The 24,025-nt window shown below is 40.9% G+C and overlaps 1 protein-coding gene and 1 long non-coding RNA gene across 2 annotated transcripts in view; one reads left to right on the top strand and one right to left on the bottom strand.

Moving 5' to 3' along the window:
• Positions 1-5,689: 5,689 nt before the first annotated feature.
• Positions 5,690-7,150, bottom strand: LOC119648278. The gene is made up of 3 exons (XR_005249037.1): positions 7,025-7,150; positions 5,997-6,306; positions 5,690-5,927 (listed from the first exon to the last, which is right to left on the bottom strand). It is a non-coding gene; the product is annotated as an uncharacterized LOC119648278 (long non-coding RNA).
• Positions 6,920-24,025, top strand: part of LOC119648276 (zinc transporter ZIP10) — a 51,876-nt gene continuing 34,770 nt past the window's right edge. The window contains exon 1 of the mRNA XM_038049932.1: positions 6,920-7,474. Coding sequence (XP_037905860.1) covers positions 7,328-7,474 — 147 coding nt within the window. The 5' untranslated portion in view covers positions 6,920-7,327. The remainder of the gene's footprint in view (positions 7,475-24,025) is intronic.

Here is a 24,025-nt window from a genome sequence, read left to right as displayed (position 1 = left end):
GCAAAAAAATGATCACTTTCGGCCCTCCGCACTTCCCCCTTTTCCAACAGATGTCAAAACTAAGATCATCACTGGAAAGTACTAATTGAGACCTTTCATTTGATACCCCACTTGACTATATTTGGTGAAAAAAAATTTGCAATCCTCTTTTGCCACCTTCCCACTAAATTTGGTGTCAATCGCTACAACCGTTTCAGCTGTCGACTGCGAGAATAGATATCTCCAAAGAGGTGTTTCAAATGCCTGGGCCACAGTTAGATACTAGACAGCTACCTCACTCCCCCTTGCCCCTCAAGGGGGGAAATCAGTGCGAGTACACACGATTTCAAATTGTTTTGCCCTTGAGCATGAGCGAGATGTACCGAAAACCCGATCAGCTGTGTTTGACATACCGCCCGGACTTGCAAATGTATTGGTGAGATTGGCAAGTTTTTGCTTATGTATAAGTGAATACGTGAAACAACTTTTTGCTATATGGGTGAGCACGCCGTAGTACTAGAATAGCAAAAGCTCACCGATCTCTCTCTTACCAATACGATTTGACGAAGATTATGCCTTTTCCTTGTTTAGCGTCTCTGATGTGTACAGATAAGCTTCTGCAAGCGCATTTGCAAGTGGGGTCATTTTTGTAAGGGTACTGCCTATAGTAGATCTACTGTGACCTGGACTTTGGACACGTTTTGAGAAACTTTTCAAGCAAGTACGACAGATCTAAGCTGTGCCGAAAATGCGGAAAGGAAGGACATATTGCCAAAGAGGCAGAATTCACAAATTTAGTTGCGACGATGCGTCAAGCCTTACGCTAGATGGATTCGTGCTGATGGTGGAAAAATTAGCTTCTGAAGCAAGCCGCTACAACCCAATAATTATAGCTGGCGATTTTAACGATTGGGCTGAAAATTGGGGTAGCCGCGAAACAAATACAAGAGGCCGCATATTGTTCGAAGTATTTTCACGTCTGAATATCGTTCTGGCAAATGCTGATGGCGTCAACACTTTTTAGAGAGGGAATATGAGATCCGTTATAGACCTTAGGTTTGTTAGCGATACATTATCTAAGGATCTCAAATGGCAGGTGAGCGAGGAATATACGCACAGCGACAATTAGGCTATAATCTTCCAGATGGAGCATAGGACAGGTGCAAAACTAGCGAGTTGGGTATCCAAGAAGCTAGACAAGGTAATATTCGAGGAAATACTTCTGTAGGAAGCGATGCCGATGGGGAACGCAGAAGAAAAGTTAACGCAGGTTCTTGAAAGGATACAAAAAGTATATGACGCTTCCATGCCACGCCGCACTGTAGTCAAGAAACGAATGCCCAATTTCTGGTGTAATGCCGAAACTTCACAGAGTTTGCCTTAAAGCCAGGGCACAGTCAACGCAGCAGAAACCGGCCATTCCAAATAAAGTTCCGATAGTAGCCGTTAAAACAGTTGTAAAGAGGTTCGTTGAAACATTTACGACGTGCCTCGAAGGGATTTTCCCGGAAAAGTGTAGGAAACAGAGGCTTGTCCTAATCCCGAAGCGAAATAAACCTTTGGGTTATGCTTTGTCTTATTCATCTACAACAGACTAGTACCGTTTGCAGAAAAAGAGGGTGGCCTCTCAGATAGGCAGTTCGAATTCCGAAAGATCTACTGTTAATGCGATCAGTACGGTGACGAAAATTCATGAGGAAACAGTGGAGACCTATAAATCTTGCGCGATAGTTACTCTTGACGTGAAGAATTACTTCAATACTGCAAAAGGAGCAAAATGATTGCGGGTTTAGCCAGATTGGGCGCTGCCAAATACTTGGTGCGCATAGTCATAGAATTCCTCCGGGAGACGCAATTATGTTACGATTCGGACGATGGATCTAAGACATATAGAATAACCTGCGTAGTTCCACAAGGATCAGTCCTCGGTCCTCTTCTGTAGATAATAATGTATGATGGAATTTTAAACTTGCAACTGCCCCAAGGAGTGACAATCATTGGCTTCGCAGACGACATCGAAGTGACTATCGTGGTACAAGATATTGAGGAGATCGAGGTCCGCATGAACGAGGCAATTTTTGAAATAAAGTCTTGGCTAAATCGAAGTAGTTTTGAACACCAAGCGAAGGAAGCAAACGTCGATAAAAATCAGAATTGACGAACACATAATACATTCGCAACCAATGCCCAAATATCTAGGAGTAATGGTTGATCAAAGACTGAAATTCAAGCCTCATTTTGCGAAATTAGCAACCAAGGCTTCCGGGGTTGCTATATTGTTAACAAAAATGTTACCAAACGTAGGTGGTCCAAGGCAAAGCCGTCGACCCCTTATTTCGAGAGTTGTCAATTCCAGTCTGGACATCGGCACTAAAGCTAGAAGCAAATATAAGGAAGATCACCGCCTCATATCGATTGAGTGCATTGCGAACAACATACGCCCGTACAATATCAGACGAAGCAGTATGTGTGGTAGCAGGCATAGTTCGATCGACATCTTGGCGAACGAGGGTCGACGCCTCTATGACCCATCATATGCAATCGGCGAGTCCTGTACGTATCGTCAGCAATTAGCAAGAAATGAAGCTATTTTGGAGGAACTAAAGGACGCTAGACTCATAGGATTATTCCAGACGTCTCAAAAAGGATCACTCGAAGGTACGGTGAAGTTAGCTACGACCTAACTCAATTCCCCTTCCGGACACGGAGGATACCATATATACCTTTATTGGTTCAGGCGTGACGACTCCCCATATTTCCTGACATGCGAGATGATTCCAGAGGATGTGGAGTATGTTGCTTAGTTGGAAATTGAAACCGGGGCGCGGTTGTCACCCGAGAACATCGTGGATGAAATGTTATCCTCTGAAAAAACTTGGAAGGTGGTGGAAAAATTCATGAAGGTGATCCACAATCTGTCGTCCAAGGAGGAGCTTCGAAAGAAACTAGCAAACGGCACGAGCCGCAGTTCGTAACTGATCCTGCCCGCGACGTTTTACCGAAATGGTAGAAGGAACCCTCGAAGCTTGTCCCAGAAATGATATCAAAATCATACTTGGGAATCTTAACAGCCAAGTCTGGAAGGAACCCGTTTTTAGGTGATACGTTGCTCCCCATAGCTTACACCAAAATACAAATAATAACGGACTGCGGATTATTCAATAAGCAGCGTCACACGAAATGGTTGTTGATTAACCTGTTTTGCGCGGAAAGCGATTCACAAACATACGGACAGACGGGACCACTTTCAACCAAATTGACCACGTGTTGATCGGACGCCGCCACCTCTCAGCCTTGATGAATGTCAGAACATATAGGGAGGCCAATATAGAATCGAATCACTATCTCGTTGGCATGGTGCTCCAAGCTCGAATAACAACACCACCTAGAATCCCCTCTGACAATCAGGTGAGAGTTAACACTGAAGCCATCCACAACGCAGCCCTCCGCGACACCTATAAGAGGGAAATGGATGCCGCAATAACTGCAGTCAACAGAGGACCTGGAGATGAAGCATCAACAAATGATCTTCACAACTACCTGAAGAACGTTATCATTGATAAGGCCACAACCATACTTGGCCACAGCCGCAAAAGGAGTCGAAACGGCTGGCTTGAGGATGAATGTAAGCTAGCAACGAAACGGAAGAATGCCGCATACCGAGTAATGTTGCATTCTCAAAGAACGCGGGCACGCGCAGAGACTTATCACAAACTCCGTCGAGGGGAGAAGCGACTCCACAGACGGAAAAAGGAAGCCTGGCAGAATCAACAAGTCTGTGAACTCGAAAAATACAGGGAGTAACCGCACCAGGCACGGAAGTTTTACCAACAAATAAGCAGGATGAAACCTTACACACCTCGATGTTCATCGTGTCGAGACAAAGAGGAAAATCTGATTTCCGACAGAATGGGCATATTGGAGCGATAGGTTGAGTACTTTGATGAGCTGCTGAACAACCAGAACATCGTCGAGTTAGAGGTCCCGCCAACTGAAGACGACGGACAAATACTGCCACCACCAAGTTTAGGAGAAACAGTCCGTGCAATTCATCGGCTAAAAAATCATAAGTCGCCAGGAGCCGATGGAATTACAGCCGAATTGCTAGGCCACATAGCCCCCCCACAACATCATTGGCCCATACCAAAGAAGCTTCATTCCAGGCAAATCATCAACAGATCAGATTTTTTTTCTGCGGCAATTTTGACTGTTGGAATATGGACACCAGTTGCACCATCTATTCATCGACTTTAACGCCGCCTATGATAGCATAGCCAGGGTAAAACTGTACACGGGCATGAAAGAATTCGGTATCCCGACAAAATTGATAAGACTGATTATGCTGGCCCAGACCAATGTGCGAGGCCAGATAAAAGCAGCAGGATCACTCTCAAGACCATTCGACATCAACAACGGTCTACAACAAGGGGATGCCCTATCATGCGTCCTCTTTAATTTGGCCCTCGAGAAAGTGATCCGTGATACTGATGTAAATGCGGGGGGTACGATCCTCTTTAAGTCCACCCAACTACTGACCTATGCTGACGATATCGACATCATGGGAAGAACCACCCGAGACGTACAAACTGCCTTCATTTAGATCGAGCAGGCGGCATTCGGGGCGAGATCTTGAGCAGCACATCAATGAAGGCAAGACAAAGTATATGGTGGCAACATCAGCACAGAAAACCACCAACCATGGGATGTCTGAAGTTCCTTATTAAGGCAGGCCTAGACCGGATACCGGTTGTTGCGCCGTTGATGATGATGATGATAATAGAGACTTTCTAAGATAATATGTGTCCATCCTGTAGTGAGAAGCGGAATCCAGGCAGCGGAATCCAACAGACATCACATTTTCCATTTACTCGAGCCACACTGGGTAGCATCACATTCAGTAGAGAAACTCCTGCAATACATAAAAGAATCTGTGGTATTCCGCTAAAATGATCACTATGGTCCGAGTTCTCAGAGGCGCAAGAAGGCTCAATTTGCACTGAGTTGAAATTTCTGCGATATTTGAAAAATTGAGCCCTTTACTCTTGTGTTTTGCGATTAATGCAGTTTCTTCTTGTGATTGGGGACAGACTGAAGTCTAGAAGATTGGAAAACGTTGAATGAAAAATAACATTTTCTCGCCAAAATACCTTGAATATATAAGTTACATTTGCTCAAAGACTTGGACATTTGTGGATGTGGAGTAGCAATGCAAACTAAGGCGTAAATGGCGCGCAATTACAGACATTGCGGAAGAAATGGAAGAATCGGTAGCCGTGGCATGTAGACATATTCCATGCCAACGATTTACAATCACCTCATAATAATGGCAATATCTCATGTGAAAATTTTTATTACCGGCACCGGAAAACACCATAAAACAGCCAATAACATATTCAACTAATGTCACCGAATTGGCAAAAAAGCTGAAGACCACATTGGAAAAAAAAAGAAATTCATGCAAAACAATATGCAGATTGGGCAAAACAAGTTGAATTTCTAAGCCAAAGAATCGTGGATAAAAAGAAACAATACCAGTGACATAATGCCAGAAAAATCTTTGAATGACACCGGAATTTCAATGAAAAATTGCTTATAAGGCAAAGATTATACGCGCACATTGGGTGATTATAGGAAAATCAACTGACAATTTTTTAGGAAGTAAATATTTATCAAGATTAACTAACCTCGGTACATTCCAACTAACCTTGCTTTTAAAATAATTTGGAGTGATTTCTCTTGAGCTTAAACAACTTATCCAAATTTGAGATGAGTTGCATTTAAAATATGTAGAATTGAAGCTAGATCATATGTTAAGTACTTGACAAGCCTTTTGCTCCAAGTACATAAAGTAAAACACTTTAAACCGTGTTTGATGAAAAAATGTTAATGCTACTTTGGCTCTTGAAGGGAAAGGCATCTAGCTAGTCTTATGGAAAGTGGTATTTCTCCTGTAAGTAGATGTTTAGTTGTTCGAATCTATTGGTAAAAAAATATTGTTGTCATTAGTAGTGTCTGACCTTTTGGTGCCTCGATTCCGTTTCCTGCTATTAGTTGTGTCTCTTGTCTAATTTGTTCTTATTTTTGCTACTTTTGTGAAGGTTTGCGGGAATTACCCAAACTTTCTCATTCGAGGGATTCCATTTTGGTGTAGCTCTAAACTTTCTGTCGTAATCAATCGTTTGTATGTGGCCAGCTTTTTCTTAACTTAATGTGAACCATTGAGACATTCGTCAATTCTCTATGTAGTTCGCCCATATCTGTCTGTTCAGGTTGGAAATCGGTACAATATTCGAATGCTTACTTCACAATCCCGTTTTCAAGATCTACCTAAAATATAAATCATGTATCAACTTTGTTGTATATTTTAGCAAGTTATTGATGATTTTTTTTCGAAATATATATACATATTTGTAAAAACAATAACTCCTCTACTTCATTCTTAAATTTAAGTGGTCCAAAGCCCATCTGCACTTGCCCACTCATTAGCAGCCGATGCACGTTGCAGTACTATTCATACAACCTAAGCAAGCAATGAACTTTCCTAACAAAAAGAAAATTTGCCGCGCAATATATATGTACAGTGACCAGTTACTCCGACAAGGTATGCATTACAATTAGATGGGGAAGTTTTTCATCGGTGGATGTACTGGAACATTGAAGTGGTACCACAATCTTAACGACTTGCGAACTTATCCCCTGCGATTTATCCATCTGCCTCATATCTTATCTCATCTCATGCAAGTGATGCTCAAACCAGAGGCGAAAGATTGTTGATAATAAAACTACACAGTCGACTCTTTAAACAAGTGTAGGACAGCAAACGGTTGATAACATTCATTCAGAGTATACATTGCTAATGGAGGAATTGCCATAAACTCGTCAAGATCCATTATGTAAAGCATTCAGTGAACTTCTCCCGCTCTAATCGAACGAAATTACAATAGCGACTGCTTGTGCTGAGCGTTATCCAAGCGCACTGAGGTATACCAGTTAGCGTAGCGTTTCTGTAGGTAACGGGCGCTTGCGCATACCTACTGCTACTTACTTTATCTTGATAACGGCCGTTTGTTTTATCTATCCTGCACGACGCCAATGTTGTTCCAGCGTTATTGCGCACGTTGAGTGTAACGAAATCTCGCCAATTTTTTATTAAATTTTTAAATAGAACGATAGGTTTAAAAAGCTCCAAGCCAGACAACCCACGGATCAGTTGGCAGTCGTAATCAATTAACGACTGTTCAGGCAGTCGAAATCGCGCGTTCAGATTCTGTAAATTCAAAGAAATTCGTACAATTGGAGCGCGTGTGGGTGATTGTGTGAAACAAAGTGTACTTAGCAAGGACCAATCATGCAGCTCATTAAGATAGTTTTAGGATTAGTGGTGCTGAGCTCCTGTGGACCCGAATCATCTGTGGGCACTGCATCGAAAAAGTATAACCGATACTTAGCACATCTCTTCAATAAGTATGGAACTGGCGGCACTATGTCCTTTGAGGTAAGGCCAAATTAATTATTTGCTAGAATTCTTATCCAAAAGCCGATGGCCTCATTGGAAACTTTGTTGTGAAAGTATCGGGAAGTAAAAGTCATTGACTCATCACCTAACACACGCATTAAAAGCAAATAACGAATAGTGTGGTAGATCAAATATTAAACTTGTGTCTCAAAACAGTGTTGACCGACAGTGATAAGATGTGTACGGAATTTAAGGTTTAGCATACATAACTTAAGCAATAATTGCTCCCGGTGTCATCTCGTTACACAAGCTGCCGTTTATTTGAACGGAGGCAAAGTAATTATCTATAATTTCAAGTACAATGTAACAGACATTCATCCACTTGTGGACTTTTAGGTCGGTGGAAATGAATATTTATCTTAAATGTTTCATCAGTAGTAAAATAAGAAACCACGAATGCTACTACTAATCATCCGACGGGTTGTATAAAAACACAATTCAATGAGCCACGGTATAGTGAAATGTCGATATTAATGACCGGAGGCAAAGCTGTGTTTATTTATTGTTTTGTTATGACTGACAACATTCACACGCTGACCTGGATTAGATAATTGTTGCACTTTGCTATAAAATGAATAGAAGAAGAAAAACTTGGCAAAGGTACATCAAAATAAGAATTGAGGGGAGAAATTGAGTGGCATCCGGACATTTACGTTGGAATACTTAACTCCACAGTTTGACTGATATCTACGTAAAAACTGTCAGTTAAACAAAGGAGCGATTTACTCTACCTTGCTATTGTAATCCGCATTTGTTCATCGGGAGTTCAGGGCTAACAATAATTCTGACATTGTGCCTCGCGGCAAGAAATCACCCTACCGAGGTAGATACCTCCTGAGTAATTCGGTTGATCCCAAATTCCCCAGCATGGCGTCTTTTGTTATTCAATTGTCGCTTATTCCTTTGTCGTTTTGATAACAGTCGTACCAGTTCTAGCTTCTTGTGCCAATACTTTAGACAATAGCCTTCTATATACTGTTAGCTTGCATCTCAAGGGCAATACAATTTTATTTTTAACACAAGTTGTGAATATTTTTTCGGGATTTCGGAATACTGCATCTATCTTTTTTGGAGGGTTTTCTTGTGGACACTGACAGTTTGGACTACAAGGATGATGCTTAAGGTTGCGCTTTGTCTGTCATTTTATCAACATGATAATCAATGCGTTGGCCATTGACAACCGTGCGGGGATTTCACCATCATAATTGTTATCGGTTGTGATTTTCGACCCTAGATAGAAGAGGAGCCAGGTTAAAGAAGATGCATGACAAGGTATTTCCCTTGCCTTAGACCGTTGTTGATGTTGAATTCTCGAGAGTGTTCCTGCTGCTTTTATCTGGTCTCGCACATTCTTCAGGGTCAGCCTAGTCAGTCTTATTAATTTCGTCGAGATACCGAAATCTCTCATGGTCATGTACAGTTTTACCCTGGCCATACTATCATAGGCTGCTTTAAAGTCGATGAAAAAGAGGTGCAACTGATAGCCATATTCCAACAGTTTTTCCATCGCTTGCCGCAGAGAGAAAATCTGATCTGTTGCTGATTTGGCTGGCGTGAAGCCTCTTTGGTACAGACCGATGATGTTCTGGGCACATGGGGCTATCCGGCCTAGCAAGATAGCGGAGAAACCTTATAGATGATACTCGGCAACGTGTAATAGCTGCACTGCGTGATATATACCTTTTTATGTATGGAGTAGATAAGGCCTCGTTGCCAGCCATCAGGGATTGATTCACTGTCGCATACATCAAGGTGTCTAAGGCTTCCATTCCTTTGCTAGCTTATAATCATAATCGAACCAATTGTTCCGATTTTTTTAATAGGGCCAAATATATTTGTGGCGGTGCCAATGATAAGGCTCTTCAAGTAGTTGTGAAAACCATTTGTTGATGCTTCATCTCCCTGACATTTGTTAGTTGCGATTATCGCAGCATTCATTTCTTCCTTATAGGTGTTACCGAGGACTGTGTTGCGGATGGCTTCAGTGTTAACTCTTACCTGGTTGTCAGAAACGATTGTAGGCGGTGTTGTAATTCGAATTCGGAGCACTATGCCAAAGATGTCTGGAGTTCCTTATTAAGGCAGGCCTAGACCGGATACCGGTTGTTGCGCCGTTGATGATGATGATGATGCCAAAGAGATAGTGATCCGAGTTTATATTAGCCCCCTAAATGTTCTTATATTCATCAAGGCTGAGAAGTGGCGGCGTACAATCAACACATGATCAATTTGGTTGAAAGTGGAAAGTTTGGAGAGGCCCAACCGCTTTCCACCCAAACCCGATACTTCAAACAACCACTTCATGCAATACTGTTAACTGAATAATCTGCAGTCCGTTATCATTTATGTTTTTATGTAACCTACGGGAGCTAACGTATCGCCTGAATACGAGTCCCTCTACTGCCTCGTAGAAGGTATCTTTCTCCAACTTTTTTGTCAGGATTATGTTTCGAAATTTGCCCCGGAAACGCAGAGTGCATAGCCTTTCAAAGCCGATAAAAGCAGATTTAATTTTTTGGCTGACTAGGAAACCTATTCCAGAGCAGATGGTTTACTGGATGGCCGCTATAATTTATGATGTAGTATTATGATGTGCTATTATTAATATCATATCTATCATATATCATCAAAGTTGGTTATTCTTTCTTTATAATGGCAAATTGTTGATGATCAAAAGTCGAAGGCAGCCTAGAGGGTGAGCTATCTCAAAAATTGGCGAAATTGACCACGAAGGTGCTCCTGCAAATACTAGAGTTCCACTGAAGTCACCTGTCGACATGCACTTACACGCCTCTGTGCTAGCCAGGCACGATGATATGGGAGGTTGTTTTGGACACTTCAGTCCCTCACGTGTAATTTTACAAAACTGTACGTGTTCTTTTACCTGACGCTTGGACCGACACGGAACATGAAAAACAAACGACGGAACACCGTATGAACCTATCGATTTTTCTCAAATTAAAAAATTCAAATTGGTCTTGAACTAGAAAAAATCCTTTTCCGCTGGTCAAGTCGAAGACAGCCGTGAAAGTGCCCCTGCAGTCTCGAATAAATTCGTTCAGATTTTATTTAAAAACGCTTAAGTAATTTCCAATTGCACCATACTTGCAAATAAACTCTTAAAAAATGTTGGCCGGAAATAGAACTGAACTAGACTGATTAATTTTAGCAGATAGCGAAACTTGACTGAACTCTCAAAACTTGCTTCAAATCTAAATACGCACTCCTCCACGAGGCAAAGGCACCACACCACAGAGTTGACAATTCTTATTAATTCTCGCATCCACGAATTCATTGCTGAAAGAGACTACATTCATTCGAAAATTCTCAAGAAATATGCAACCATACCAAGCCATGCATAGAAAGCCTTTCGATCTTTAAAGGTTCATTGGGGGAAATTTGAAAGCTGTTATATTAGGAGTTTTCTATTATTGAGTGTGCAAAATATTCATTTTGACGCTCCGAAATCGATCAATTATTTAAAGGAACGGTTATCAGAAACTACCAAACCGAAAAATGTGAAAAAAATATGGTAGTCCCTGCACATAGTAGGGTATTTTTACCCTCCGCTGTGATATAGTATATAATTATATTTTGGAAATTCACTGCATATCCGTAAAATTGCAGTAATATAGTCTTTGGTATGAGGCATCATACTGGAAAGTTTGGTGGAGATCCTTCCATTATTAGCAAAGTCAAGAATGAAATTTGCCTCTTTTCTGTCAAATTAATACTACCTAAGAAATAAAATGTTAGTAACACATCGAATTGACGATCGGGTAGATTCTGCCTATACGTATACACTACGAGCTATGTATAAATGGAGCCATCGTGTACCCAAATATTCTTACATAAAAAATCAACAAAACCTTTCATTCTTGAACCGTATTCAAGAATTCAAAAATGTACGTCAATGCATTCAAATGCTACTGGAAGATTTTTATAGAAAATCTGATCGATGTTTTTTTCAAGAAAAATGTATCTCTGATCACCAAAAGTAGCAAAAAACAATGAAATAAAAAAAACATGCACAAGTCTAAATTGTAAGCAGAAATGGCAATTCGTTTTTGACAATCGCCAAAATCATTGATGTTTCAAAGTGTGGCGTTCATATAACTATGAAGGGAGTCAGTGAAACAAAGTCGTGTATTGATTGAAAACGTGGTGGGCGCCGAAAAAAACATCAGAATTTGCAGTTAGATATATTCTGCTGCTACCTAAACTAAATTGCTTGAAAGCCGCGCTAGAAATTCGAGAAGAAGTAAACAATATGTTAACCAAAAAAATTTGCAACAAAATTTAACTAATCTTCACGAGGCGGAATCGAAACTTTACTGTTCTCACGATAAGCTCGCTCTTGTGAGATGCCCGGGGAATTTTCGTAATAGAAAAGTCGAGATCGGATTGAAAGAAATCAAAAGATTGGACTTGTAAAGATTTGACTTGATTTACTTTATTTAATTCTTACAATACTTTTTTATTACTCGCGCTGAAGTGATCTGTCTCGCGGTTGGGAACAGAAGAGACCGACACCGCCACATATGTGGCGCGGCAGGATCTGCAGCATTCGAAATTTATTTCGGATGTTGCGGATGCGGACGGGTAGATGGCGCTGAACGTGGAAACTCTCCACTCACGCGTTTTCAGAACGCACCGGGGAAGTGGAGAGCCAGCGGTAAAAAAGTGCCGTTGGTTGGGACAGTAAGGACCGCATGGAAATAAGTCGGTCTCTTCTGTTCCCAACCGCGAGACAGATCACTTCAGCGCGAGTAATAAAAAAAGTATTGTAAGAATTAAATAAAGTAAATCAAGTCAAATCTTTACAAGTCCAATCTTTTGATTTCTTTCAATCCGATCTCGACTTTTCTATTACGAAAATTCCCCGGGCATCTCACAAGAGCGAGCTTATCGTGAGAACAGTAAAGTTTCGATTCCACCTCGTGAAGATTAGTTAAAGTGGTGACCCCGACGTGATATGAACACGCAACCTTCTGATCTGGAGTCAGATGTTTTGGTCGCTTCTTCTACTGAGTCTGAGCACTTAGCCCATCTCGAGTGCATTTTTCAACGTCTCCTTGAGGCCGGTTTAGTCTTAAACGTTGAGAAGTGCAAATTCCTTCAAAAACAGGTGAGATTCCTCGGCCACTCCATTTCCTCTGAAGGAATACAGCCCGACCCAGACAAGGTGCAAGCAATAACAAGCTTCCCGCGTCCAAAAACAGTGAGGGAGTTGAGGAGGTTCTTGGGCATGCTAAACTTTTACCGTCGTTTCCTGCCCAAGGCCGCCCATCACCAGTCCGTTTTGAACGCGTACTTGTCTGGCCCCAAAACAAAAGACACACGAGAGATTGTGTGGTCTGAAGAGGCTGTCTGCGCGTTCAATAAATCCAGACAGCAACTGGCTGATGCTACACTTTTGGCATTTCCTCATCAAGATGCACCCCTAGCCGTTTTTGTTGATGCCTCTGACATCGCAGTAGGTGCTGCCCTTCACCAAAAGGTGGACCAAGTTTGGCAGCCGTTGAGCTTCTTCTCGAAGCAGTTGAATCCCGCTCAACGGAACTACAGCACCTACGATCGCGAACTGCTCGCCGCATACCTGTCCATTAAATACTTCTGTTTCTCCCTAGAAGGCAGGCCGTTCACAGTGTTCACGGACCATAAGCCTCTCACGTTCGCTTTGAAACAGAAGCCCGACAAAGCGTCCCCTCGTCAGCTTCGACACAAAGTATGGTCGAATCATAGTGGAAATTTCCTCTCAAGGAGTTTGATTGTTAAGTAAGACTGGTGTGTCCAACCAGTGAAAAACCGATGTTTCACTGGTCCAAAGCATCTCGAGGTAATCTAATTGATGAAAAACTTCAAAAATTAGTCAATAAAATGCAAAGGATTTGCCAGGCTATTATCAAAGCGAAGGGGGTTCACTTTAATGGAAAACCCTTATTTGACTCATTGTGATTTTTCGTTATTTCTTTCTACATTTTTACACTAGTAAGTGTACGTTAAGTATATAAATTAAACAGATATTTTTTATTTTTTAGAAATCTTCGAGAATTTTTTGAAATATAATGGTACATGTCCTCAAAATCAATACAAAAAAATGTGCTTTTTTCAATCGTTCTCGAACTTTCCGCCGGAGGTATACATATGATCTCCAAAGATACAGAAAATTTTTAGGAGTAACAGACAATTGGCTTAATTATAGAAAATTTACGAATATTATTTTCAAATGAGTCAAGACGTGGTCTTGAAGTGGAAAAAATCAAACATCTTCAGGCGCTTTTTATTTATTAGGACTACCATAATAATGAGAACTACCAATTGCTTCAATCAAGACCACATTTTCTTCGATTACATCTTCGAACTGTCGGTGACCATTTCAATTGGAAAATATGCATTTATTCGAAATTTTATGTAGTTTCCGAAAGTGGTATCAAATCTGGGATTAAATTATTAGGGCAGTAGAGCATTGTGATTTTACTGCGCAGGTCAAACGTTCGAAAAACACTATAACTCTGTAACGGCAACCGATATCGTGGCAATTTAATGGAATAATTTTCTTCAAACGAGTGATGCTATCCACAATTAAAATTTCTACCATTGTGAATGGGACACCCTGTATTTTAATAGAATGAACTTAAGGGAAGTTTCTGGTCGGTTTTCGGAAAAAAATATCAGAGTATGTAGTATTTTGAGGGCTAGACGTCGTATACTTATACGAGAAGCCCCTTTAAGCTCTACATAAAACAATGTTACTTACTGAGTGTGTGGGGGTTCCCAGTTACAATCTTCTCAACAAATTTCGTGTCAATGGATATAACAGTTTCTGAAAAAAAGTGAGTATGATTGACAGACAAGAGAGACAAAGGACAGACAGACAGTGAATCGATCTAAGTAAGGTTTTGTTTTCCATAAAACCTTAAAAAGGATGCGGGTAAGCTTGAAGAACTCAAACAGTATTGAATCTATTTTGAACAAGATGGAAAACCGGATGCTGTACGCTTCAGGTATGAAGTTTTGTGAATTTCTTTTATAAAGCCATTTGAATGTGCATCCCATCCCATTAGTCATCATCATCATCAACGGTGCAACAACCGGTATCCGGTCTAGGCCTGCCTTAATAAGGAACTCCAGACATCCCGGTTTTGCGCCGAGGTCCACCAATTCGATATCCCTAAAAGCTGTCTGGCGTCCTGGCCCACGCCATCGCTCCATCTTAGGCAGGGTCTGCCTCGTCTTCTTTTTCTACCATAGATATTGCCCTTATAGACTTTCCGGGTGGGATCATCTTCATCCATACGGATTAAGTGACCCGCCCACCGTAACCTATTGAGCCAAAAATTCTTCGGAGGATTCTTCTCTCGAACGCGGCCAAGAGTTCGCAATTTTTCTTGCTAAGAACCCAAGTTTCCGAGGAATACATGAGGACTGGTAAGATCATAGTCTTGTACAGTAAGAGCTTTGACCCTATGGTGAGACGTTTCGAGCGGAACAGTCTTTGTAAGCTGAAGTAGGCTCTGTTGGCTGACAACAACCGTGCGCGGATTTCATCATCATAGTTGTTATCGGTTGTGATTTTCGACCCTAGATAGGAGAAATTGTCAACGGTCTCAAAGTTGTATTCCCCTATCCTTATTCTTGTTCGTGCTTGTGTTTGACCAGTGCGGTTTGATGTTGTTGGTTGATTCGTCTTCGGTGCTGACGTTGCCACCATGTATTTTGTCTTGCCTTCATTGATGTGCAGCCCAAGATCTCGCGCCGCCTGCTCGATCTGGATGAAGGCAGTTTGAACGTCTCGGGTGGTTCTTCCCATGTTGTCGATATCGTCAGCATAGGCCAGTAGTTGGGTGGACTTGAAGAGGATCGTACCTCTTGCATTCACCTCAGCATCACAGATCACCTTCTCGAGGGCCAGGTTAAAGAGGACGCATGATAGCGCATCCCCATGTCGTAGACCGTTGTTGATGTCGAATGGTCTTGAGAGTGATCCTGCTGCTTTTATCTGGCCTCGCACATTGGTCAGGGTCAGCCTAGTCAGTCTTATTAATTTCGTCGGGATACCGAATTCTCTCATGGCCGTGTACAGTTTTACCCTGGCTATGCTATCATAGGCGGCTTTAAAGTCGATGAACAGATGGTGCAACTGTTGTCCATATTCCAACAGTTTTTCCATCGCCTGCCGCAGAGAGAAAATCTGATCTGTTGCTGATTTGCCTGGAGTGAAGCCTCTTTGGTATGGGCCAATGATGTTCTGGGCGTATGGGGCTATCCGGCCTAGCAAGATAGTGGAGAATATCTTATAGATGGTACTCAGCAACGTGATACCTCTATAATTGCTGCACTGTGTGATATCTCCCTTTTTATGTATGAGACAGATTATGCCTCGCTGCCAATCGTCAGGCATTGATTCGCTGTCTCATACCTTGAGCACATCCCATTAGTACCTAGCACTTAATATATGCATATGTTAGCTTGGTAGCGCGTGGTATTGATATTCAATGTCTTGAATTTACACAGAAGCGACAATTTTGACCTATTATAACCTTGCTAATAATAGTGTGATTTCTACCAAACTTGGTAGAATTATGCTCTACATTATAGCCTACTTCATGTTTCTTGGATGAACCTACGGGGTTTTGCAGTCAACTACTAACAATTATAGTAATATACTATTATTAACTTTATTTGAACAGATATCGGTATAGAGCCTAGCTACAATATAGTGGCATCGTCCTGACTTTTTTTGGAGTTTTCGGTTGGGTAGCTTCTGAGAATGGGTCCGTGAAAGATAAGATCACTTTCGACGTCCCGCACTCCCCATTTTTCACACAAATGTCAAAACTAAAACAGGCTTCGGAAAGTATTAACCGATACCTACCTAACATGACTATATGTGAAGGGAAAAAATTACACCCCCCTTTTGCAGGTATGGGAAGCCCCCCCCCCCTTAATTTCAGTTTCCACCGTTCAAGTTACCACCTTTCCACCAAATTTGGTGTCGGTGACTATAACCGTTTCCAAGAAAAATGCGTGTGACAGACAGACAGACAGACAATAAACTGATTTTAATAAGATTTTGTTTTACACAAAACCTTAAAAATGTGATAACTTAGAAAGTTAACGATGGGAAATCCACTAAATGATAAAGTTACTACATTTTTATTGTAATCTTGAAGTAATCAAATTATTTCTGATTTGTGGAAGATACTTCAAAATCAAAATCAATGTACCTTTAAAAAATCGACAAGTCATATCATCGCCTAGAAAGAAGAATTCGCTCTACAACTTAAAAACCTCAATTTCACGTAATTCAACGGTTTATAAGGAAGTGTTTTAAACCATTTGCTCCATTTATCAAAGTTAACATACATATTCACTAGCAGACAATTACCCATGTACTAGCGCGTCCCATATAACGATAATTTGCACACTTGAATATCAGCCACGAGACTTGAACGAAGACTAGAAAAAATGTTGATACTTATGGCTCAATGATCAATGAATGAATAAAGGAATGACAAAAAGGTGGTCACGTCTGCTTGGATTCTGATCAATAGAAGTAAATGGTAATTTTGTTATTCGACTACATTTTTCAGCAGTACCATGGATCCAGTTGCGAATAGATTACATAAAAGAAAACAATGCTTAAAAGTTAAACGAAGCCAGTTAAGACGTGATTGGACAACATATATGGGCTGTTCAGCTCAGACTACAAATTATATGATAGTTCATATCTAAGATTCTGCTTTATGGAATGCCATTAGATGCGAATCTAACCAAAACTAATGACAGATTTCATGTTAATGAACCCCTTTGTCTTCAGGCACTCACATACCTGTTTGTATTATGTATGTCAGCCCCTGTCTTTCAAACTTCGGAAGCAGCTAAAACTGAATGACAATGATTCTGGTCAGACGACGTGGAGTGGTCCTCTATGAGCTCCATAAGCTAAGAACCAATTGATTATTCATCATGTATTATTCTTGGTCTGCGACGAAATTAGTAAAGGATGATGGAGATCACATCATCTAATTGAAAGCTCATTTATACAGAGTTGTCCACTGCATCAGCCATGAAGGTGTGCCTGTAGTGTATGAGCGATCAAAACGTCTTGACTGACAATGTGTAAATACATAATTAACATAAAAATATGCGCCTCTTCTCGTCTAATCTTCCGGCCAGTACCACTTGTCATACGAAATTCATCAGATTAATTAGAATTCCACTTGAATACCCGGAAAACTATTTTCCGATTAGATGAAAACTAAGCAGTTAACATTATGCAATATTCTGTTTATTACAGCTGCAAGTAAGAGTGAGTGTTCTGAAGTTGGAAAAGCTAATGAACATATGTATCTGTTTACGTTTCCTGACTGAGAAAATATAACTACTTTCAGTGGGGCTAGCAAACATAGTTTGCTCGAATACATAAGATTGGGTGATCCAATGTGGGTGCAAGCACTCATGGATGCCAAATGTGGATACAAAATAGTATACGGTGCATAGAGATTTACTACAATAAGCATTTGATATTATTATTGAACTTTCCCAAAACATGCATTCGAGTTAAAATGACGTCAACAACCGGACACTATTATTGGAAATTTAGACACAAACATTAGTTGTTTTAAAAACGTGGTTCCACTGTACATAGAACTGGCAAACGAACACTGCAAAATTTAATCTAATCTAGTGAATTATATCAGAGAATGTGAAGAAATGTCTGATAAAGTGTTTTCAATAGCGAAAATAGATGGATCATTGTGGGTTTTTGCTATCATTTAATTAGGGCTATAAATAATTGCTTACCCTTCAAATGTGAAACTCTGCTTTTCACCTGATAATATGTATATGGGATCGGTTAAGTCATTTTAAATAACAAGATACCTGGCAAAAACAAGCGAAGAAGTGAAATGTACAAACGATTATAATTTAGGAAGATTACGCAGCATTGTTGATGAATCCTCTTCAACATACTCCACTGTAAATACATTACATATCAATCAAGCAATCTGGGATGTTAACTATGTATGCAATAGTAAATGATAAACAATTTTGTTACGAAATTGTAAAAGCACCCAACATGGTTTACTTAACATATTGTAGTCTGTATTTTTTGATATTATAATTGTGCAATTTTCAATAGGTGTGTATCAGAGATGTTCCGAACCAGTAGTTACGTTTTCCTCTCAATGTAAAAATTTAATTAAAACTTTAATTAAATAAAACATTTGACTTTCAATGCATTTTGCCTTTCGCATGAAAAGTGCTTTGACTAACCGCAATCCAAAAGAGGATATCCCGGTAATTTGCAAAAGTTCGCTTTCATCCTAGATAATCTCTCCTGTCTGATATTGAGTTCGAGGATATACCACAGAAATGCTTCTCTTTCCTCGATACCCCTCTGTAGATTTTTGAATGAAATTTGATATCTTTGGGATAATAATAGATAACAACCCACACCCAAATAGATACACAGGAACTTCCTGAGGAACAACTGACTAAAGCATAGCGCGACCACTGCTATCCGGTATTTCGTAACCAGCAGTTTCAAGATTTAGCCATTTTATTACGTCTATGGTCAACTGCAATTTTATTGGAGCATATCCAAACAAATTTCAAAGCGCATTCAATTAAATTCCTGGTATATCTTCTAATCGGTGATTCGCATAAATATATCTGTATACATGTATTATAGGAATATCGGAACAAATAACCACCAGACCAATACTGTTCAGATACATGAATACTTGAAATGGCTCAAAAATCCGCATCATTTTGCGAATTGAGCCGATCAATTTACTACAGCAGCAGCTCATAGTTTGGTCAGCTGTCTTTTTTAACCTAGGATCTTCTTTTGAAGATCTTTAACATTTGGCTTGTGGCCAGGTTCACCCAAATAGGAGATTTGCCGCTGAGACGACTACCCCCAGGACTTCCTCCTCTTTCCTCTTTCGCCTTCCGAACAACTCGTATCAGACCAGCGTATTCCGATGACGCGTCGCAGACAAGTGTTAACGAAGGCTTGAAGCTTATGAGTAATCACGTGGTCACTTTCCATGTACTACTCCCATATAGTAACTCAGAAAGAACATGGGCACTGAACACTGTACGGATCCAGCGCTGTTAATCCGATTGTATTCAATTCTATCCTTCGTCAGCGGAAACCACGCTTCCTAGATACTTAAATTGATCACCACCTTCATGAACTACCTATTAATCCAGATACGGAGATTGCGATCACGCAGCTGAGAACCTTAGTTTTGATGGGTGTTTATCTTCAGGCCGGCTCCACATGCCTCTCATTCCAAATTCAGGGCCATTAGACCAAGATCCATGACTCGGTGAGAGAGCAAACACATGTTAGCAGCGTAGTCGAGGTGTTTGAGGAAAGATTTTATTATCCATTGAACTCCTCCACGTCCTTCGGACAAAGCATCATGGAAAACGGCATCTATAACAAGAGGAAATAATATCAATGACAAGATACAACCCTGAGACACTCCACTTTGACCGTCAAATGCCTCTGAGATTTTACCTCGGTACAGAACGTGACGTTTTGCGCCATCATATGTCGCTCTGATAATAACTATTAGTTTCTCCGGAATGTTCTTCCTGCGCAGAACACGCCCGATATATTCCTTTTTCACGCTGTCGAAAGCCTTCTCAGAATCAATAAAAAGCATGGGAAGCGGGCAGACAGAAGCCCAGTGATTTTACTCCGTTTAAGCAGCAGAAAAGCAGTCTGCATCCGCATGTATCCGGATAGCTGAGTGATTAGAGCACAAGGTTGTCGTCCGGAAGGTTGTGGTTCAAACCTATTGGTGGTAGTGGGATTTGTATCGTGATTTGACGTCGGATACCAGTCGAGTTAGCTGTGAATGAGTACTTGAGTCAAATCAGGGTAATAATCTCGGGCGAGCACAATGCTGACCACATTGCCTTCTACAGAGTACTGTAATCCTGTAGTGTACGGTTACGGTCTTGCATGAAGTGCTCTAACATACTTCAAGGCCCTGATCCAATATGGATTGTTGCGCCAACTATTATTATTATTATTATTATCCGCTAAAAGCAATAGTAGCCATTTCATCCACAAAAGGCGAAACTTCACCGGATGTGATACGGTTAAAAACCGCGAAGAAATGTTCCCTCCACCTTTTCAGCTGCTTGTCGTCGTGGAGGTTAACGTTCTTTGCAGGATCATCGAAAAATTTGCAACCATATGCAAGTTCTTACGTGATGCGGTATACTGCTCTAAAACCATTGAAATTTGCGGAAACTTCTGCTTCCCTGGCCAGCACAATAATAAATTCCCTTTTGTCATGATATACACACTGCGTTGAACGTCCCGGTCCGGTCCCTGGAACTCGAGCACGTTACGCTCCCCATGACTTGCAGTGATCAACAGAGCCTTCAATCTCTTACGTTCTTCGATCCGCTTCCATGATTCCGCAATCAGCTAGATTTAGTGGCGCCTCTTCGGGAACTGGTTGACGATTTGCAACAAATTGTGGTAGAGGATCGGCCCTGAGTCTTCTGTACGGTCCATTCTCCAGTTTTCCCCAACCATTTGTACCAAGCTCATCAGCACAAAGTCACCTCTTTCAACCACATGATCCACCGCTAATTCTTTCCATTTCCTCGAAGGCAATGATGAAAGAGACGAAGCGTTTTTTTTTTGAGGTCACCAGACTGAATGGATACACAGCAGCTTCATCAGTAAACGGAAAAGGACGCTCCAACGGCAAGCGCTTAACCAGCTGACTTCGGAACAATAGCCCAGGTGGAGAATAGCTAGCTGACGAAAACTGGGGGGACATGGTCTGGACGTTGTTTTTAGCGGCAGCAATAACCAACTCCGGGATATACGAAATTTATTGAGCAAATGAGTATACAAGTATACATCGGGCATACCAAAAGGAACGTGGAGACATGTTTTGGAGAATACCTGAAAGAAGCAAAGGTGACAGAAAAAAAGGGTACGCCGGTCTTCAGATCAAAGGTAATGTAACATATCGTCGTAAATAACTACATGATGATAACATAGGTTGGTGATACAGGAGATACAGGAAATTAGACATGGCAGAGAGTCTATAAATTTAGAGAACTTCAAAGGATGAAATTCTTAGTAGGGTTAGGCAACGGTTACTCCTGACTCTTCAAATTCATCAGGAAGCGCACTTGTGGACAAAATTATAATGCAGTCTATACCGTGTCAACAATGAACAACATTATCAAACTCTTGTTCGTCCCCACCTGTGCGAGTAACGTAGAACCATGATAAAAAAACTGAATGTCTCAGGAATGGAAAAAAGTAAATTTTTTTTCTTTACAGATTACACAAGGTTCTTTTCACCACATCATTTGATGTAAAATCATTTTTTAAAGCGTGAAGAAGACATAAAATTGCAATTGAGAAAAAAATTAACGTAAAATAAATTTTTTAAACTTCTTTATATTTTCATTCGAAAGTATATTGAATATAGACGATCTAGCCGCAATAATTATCGGCAAGTTTGCGGAGACAGTGTATCCCCCTTCATTTGAAGGTGAAGGCTTAGAAACGCGGCCAATCATACGGCCATGTGACTATGACGCCTGCGAGATTCGTCTTTGAAAAGAGATGCGTAGCCAATGTGAAGAGGAGACGGCCCTGCACTTGATATGCAGCTGCCCGGCCTCCTCACATCTCAGACAAAGATACCTCGATAGGGCTTTCTTCAACGAATAATCTGCACATCTCTGGAGGATGTTTGCAGATTCGCCACAATTGAATATGGGATTTTAGGGGTAGTAGAATGTGCCAAACATAAGATCTGATTGTTTGGAGATGAGGATCCCTCCACTAAACTAAAGTAAACTAAACTGTTTTGTCATATATCTGTTTAACCTGGCCTAAGAAAAAGTGATCCTTTGTACCTCCACGAAACTGCTCGCTTGAGTTGACGATATTGGTAAAATGAGAACATTCCGCGGTCTACAAATTGCCTTCATCCAGATCAAGTGGATGCATGGTGGCAATGTCAGCACCGAAAACAAAAACAACAACAACATCAAGTGATATTGAAGAGTTGAAAACAATGAAGATATGAGATCCACTTTTAAACCATTGCAAAGTTAAAAATTTTGTTTTTCCCGAGAACAGTTGTGAACCCTTAGCCGCGTTTGGCGAAGAATCCTCCCAAGATTTGTTGACCTCCTACAAGAGAATGGAAGGCTCCGGAGCGTAAGAGAAAAGTTAAGTACTGTGTCACCTGCAGGGGGGGCTGACTTTACCCGTATGGATGGGGTTGATCCATCTATAGCGGCGATATCCATAACAGAAAAATAAGACATGGCAGACCCTGTCTAGAGCGAAGATGTAGGCGAAGTCGCCAAAGAGCTGTTAGGGATAAGAAATTGGTAGACTTTGACGTGAAACTGGTAGGCCTTGATCGGGCAGCGGTTGTAGCGCTGTTGATGATGATGATAATATCAATTGTTTTCAGCCGTACATGCTTTAGCTCTAAAAAATTTCAATTCAACTTGAACCTAGGCATGTTAGAGAATCGGAAACATCAAAATCGCATAAAAAAAGGGTAATTCAATTCTACAAATTCAACGTACGTTTCTTAAAGAGAAACATATCCTGTTCAGGGTTTTTTTCCGCACCAAACAAGCCTCTGGGAAGGTACAGGACAAAAACTGAATATGCAAGCTCCGCATCAACTCTCTTGAAGCCCATCACTCAGGGAGAGGTAAAATAGAATCAACTCACTTGCGTAATGCAAGCCTATTCAAGTAATTATTGTAACCACCGTACAAATCCTCAGTTCCAAAACTTCTATTGACTTTATTTGCTTTCATTTGAGTATACAGTTTCCCCGTGATATGATTCGAACACGACGAACGAAAAGGGTAAGAATTGTATTGACCGAAACTGCCGGTTTGCAATCTTAGCTGGCTTGAACCTTGACAACTAATATTTTGTTTGAGGATAGTGTAGTTTTCAAGACCTCTTGAACCCAACGACGACACATTTATATCCCATTGCCATTCCGGATGACCCAAGCGGAGAACACACCCTTGACTTTGTACGAAGTAGTGACAGTTTTTTAAAAATTAAAATCACATAAAGCCCCCGGAATAGAGCTCAAGGAGCAGATCTCACCAATCTAATCTACAAACTAATCAAACAAACACATGACGACTGGAGAAAAAGTGAATTTTGCCCAGTGTACAAAAAGCGTGATCATCTGCGTTGCGAAAACTATAGGGAGATCTCATTGCTGAACACTTGCTACAAGGTGCTGACGAATATAATCGAACGGTGACATCATCGGGAAATACAAAAGTGGCTTCAGATCCGGACCAGATATTCGCAGTTAAGCAGGTGTGAAAAGTGCTAGGAATATGACATCGATGTGCACCAACTGTTCGTTGACTTCTGTCAGACGTGTGCTCGCCCGAGATTATTACGCTGATTTGACTTAGATACTCATTCGCAGCTGAGTCGACTGGTATCCGACATCCAGTCATGATAACAAA

Source organism: Hermetia illucens, chromosome 2, assembly GCF_905115235.1.
Source record: "Hermetia illucens chromosome 2, iHerIll2.2.curated.20191125, whole genome shotgun sequence".
In the NCBI taxonomy this organism is placed as follows: domain Eukaryota; kingdom Metazoa; phylum Arthropoda; class Insecta; order Diptera; family Stratiomyidae; genus Hermetia; species Hermetia illucens.
This window is presented reverse-complemented; position numbering and strand designations above follow the sequence as displayed.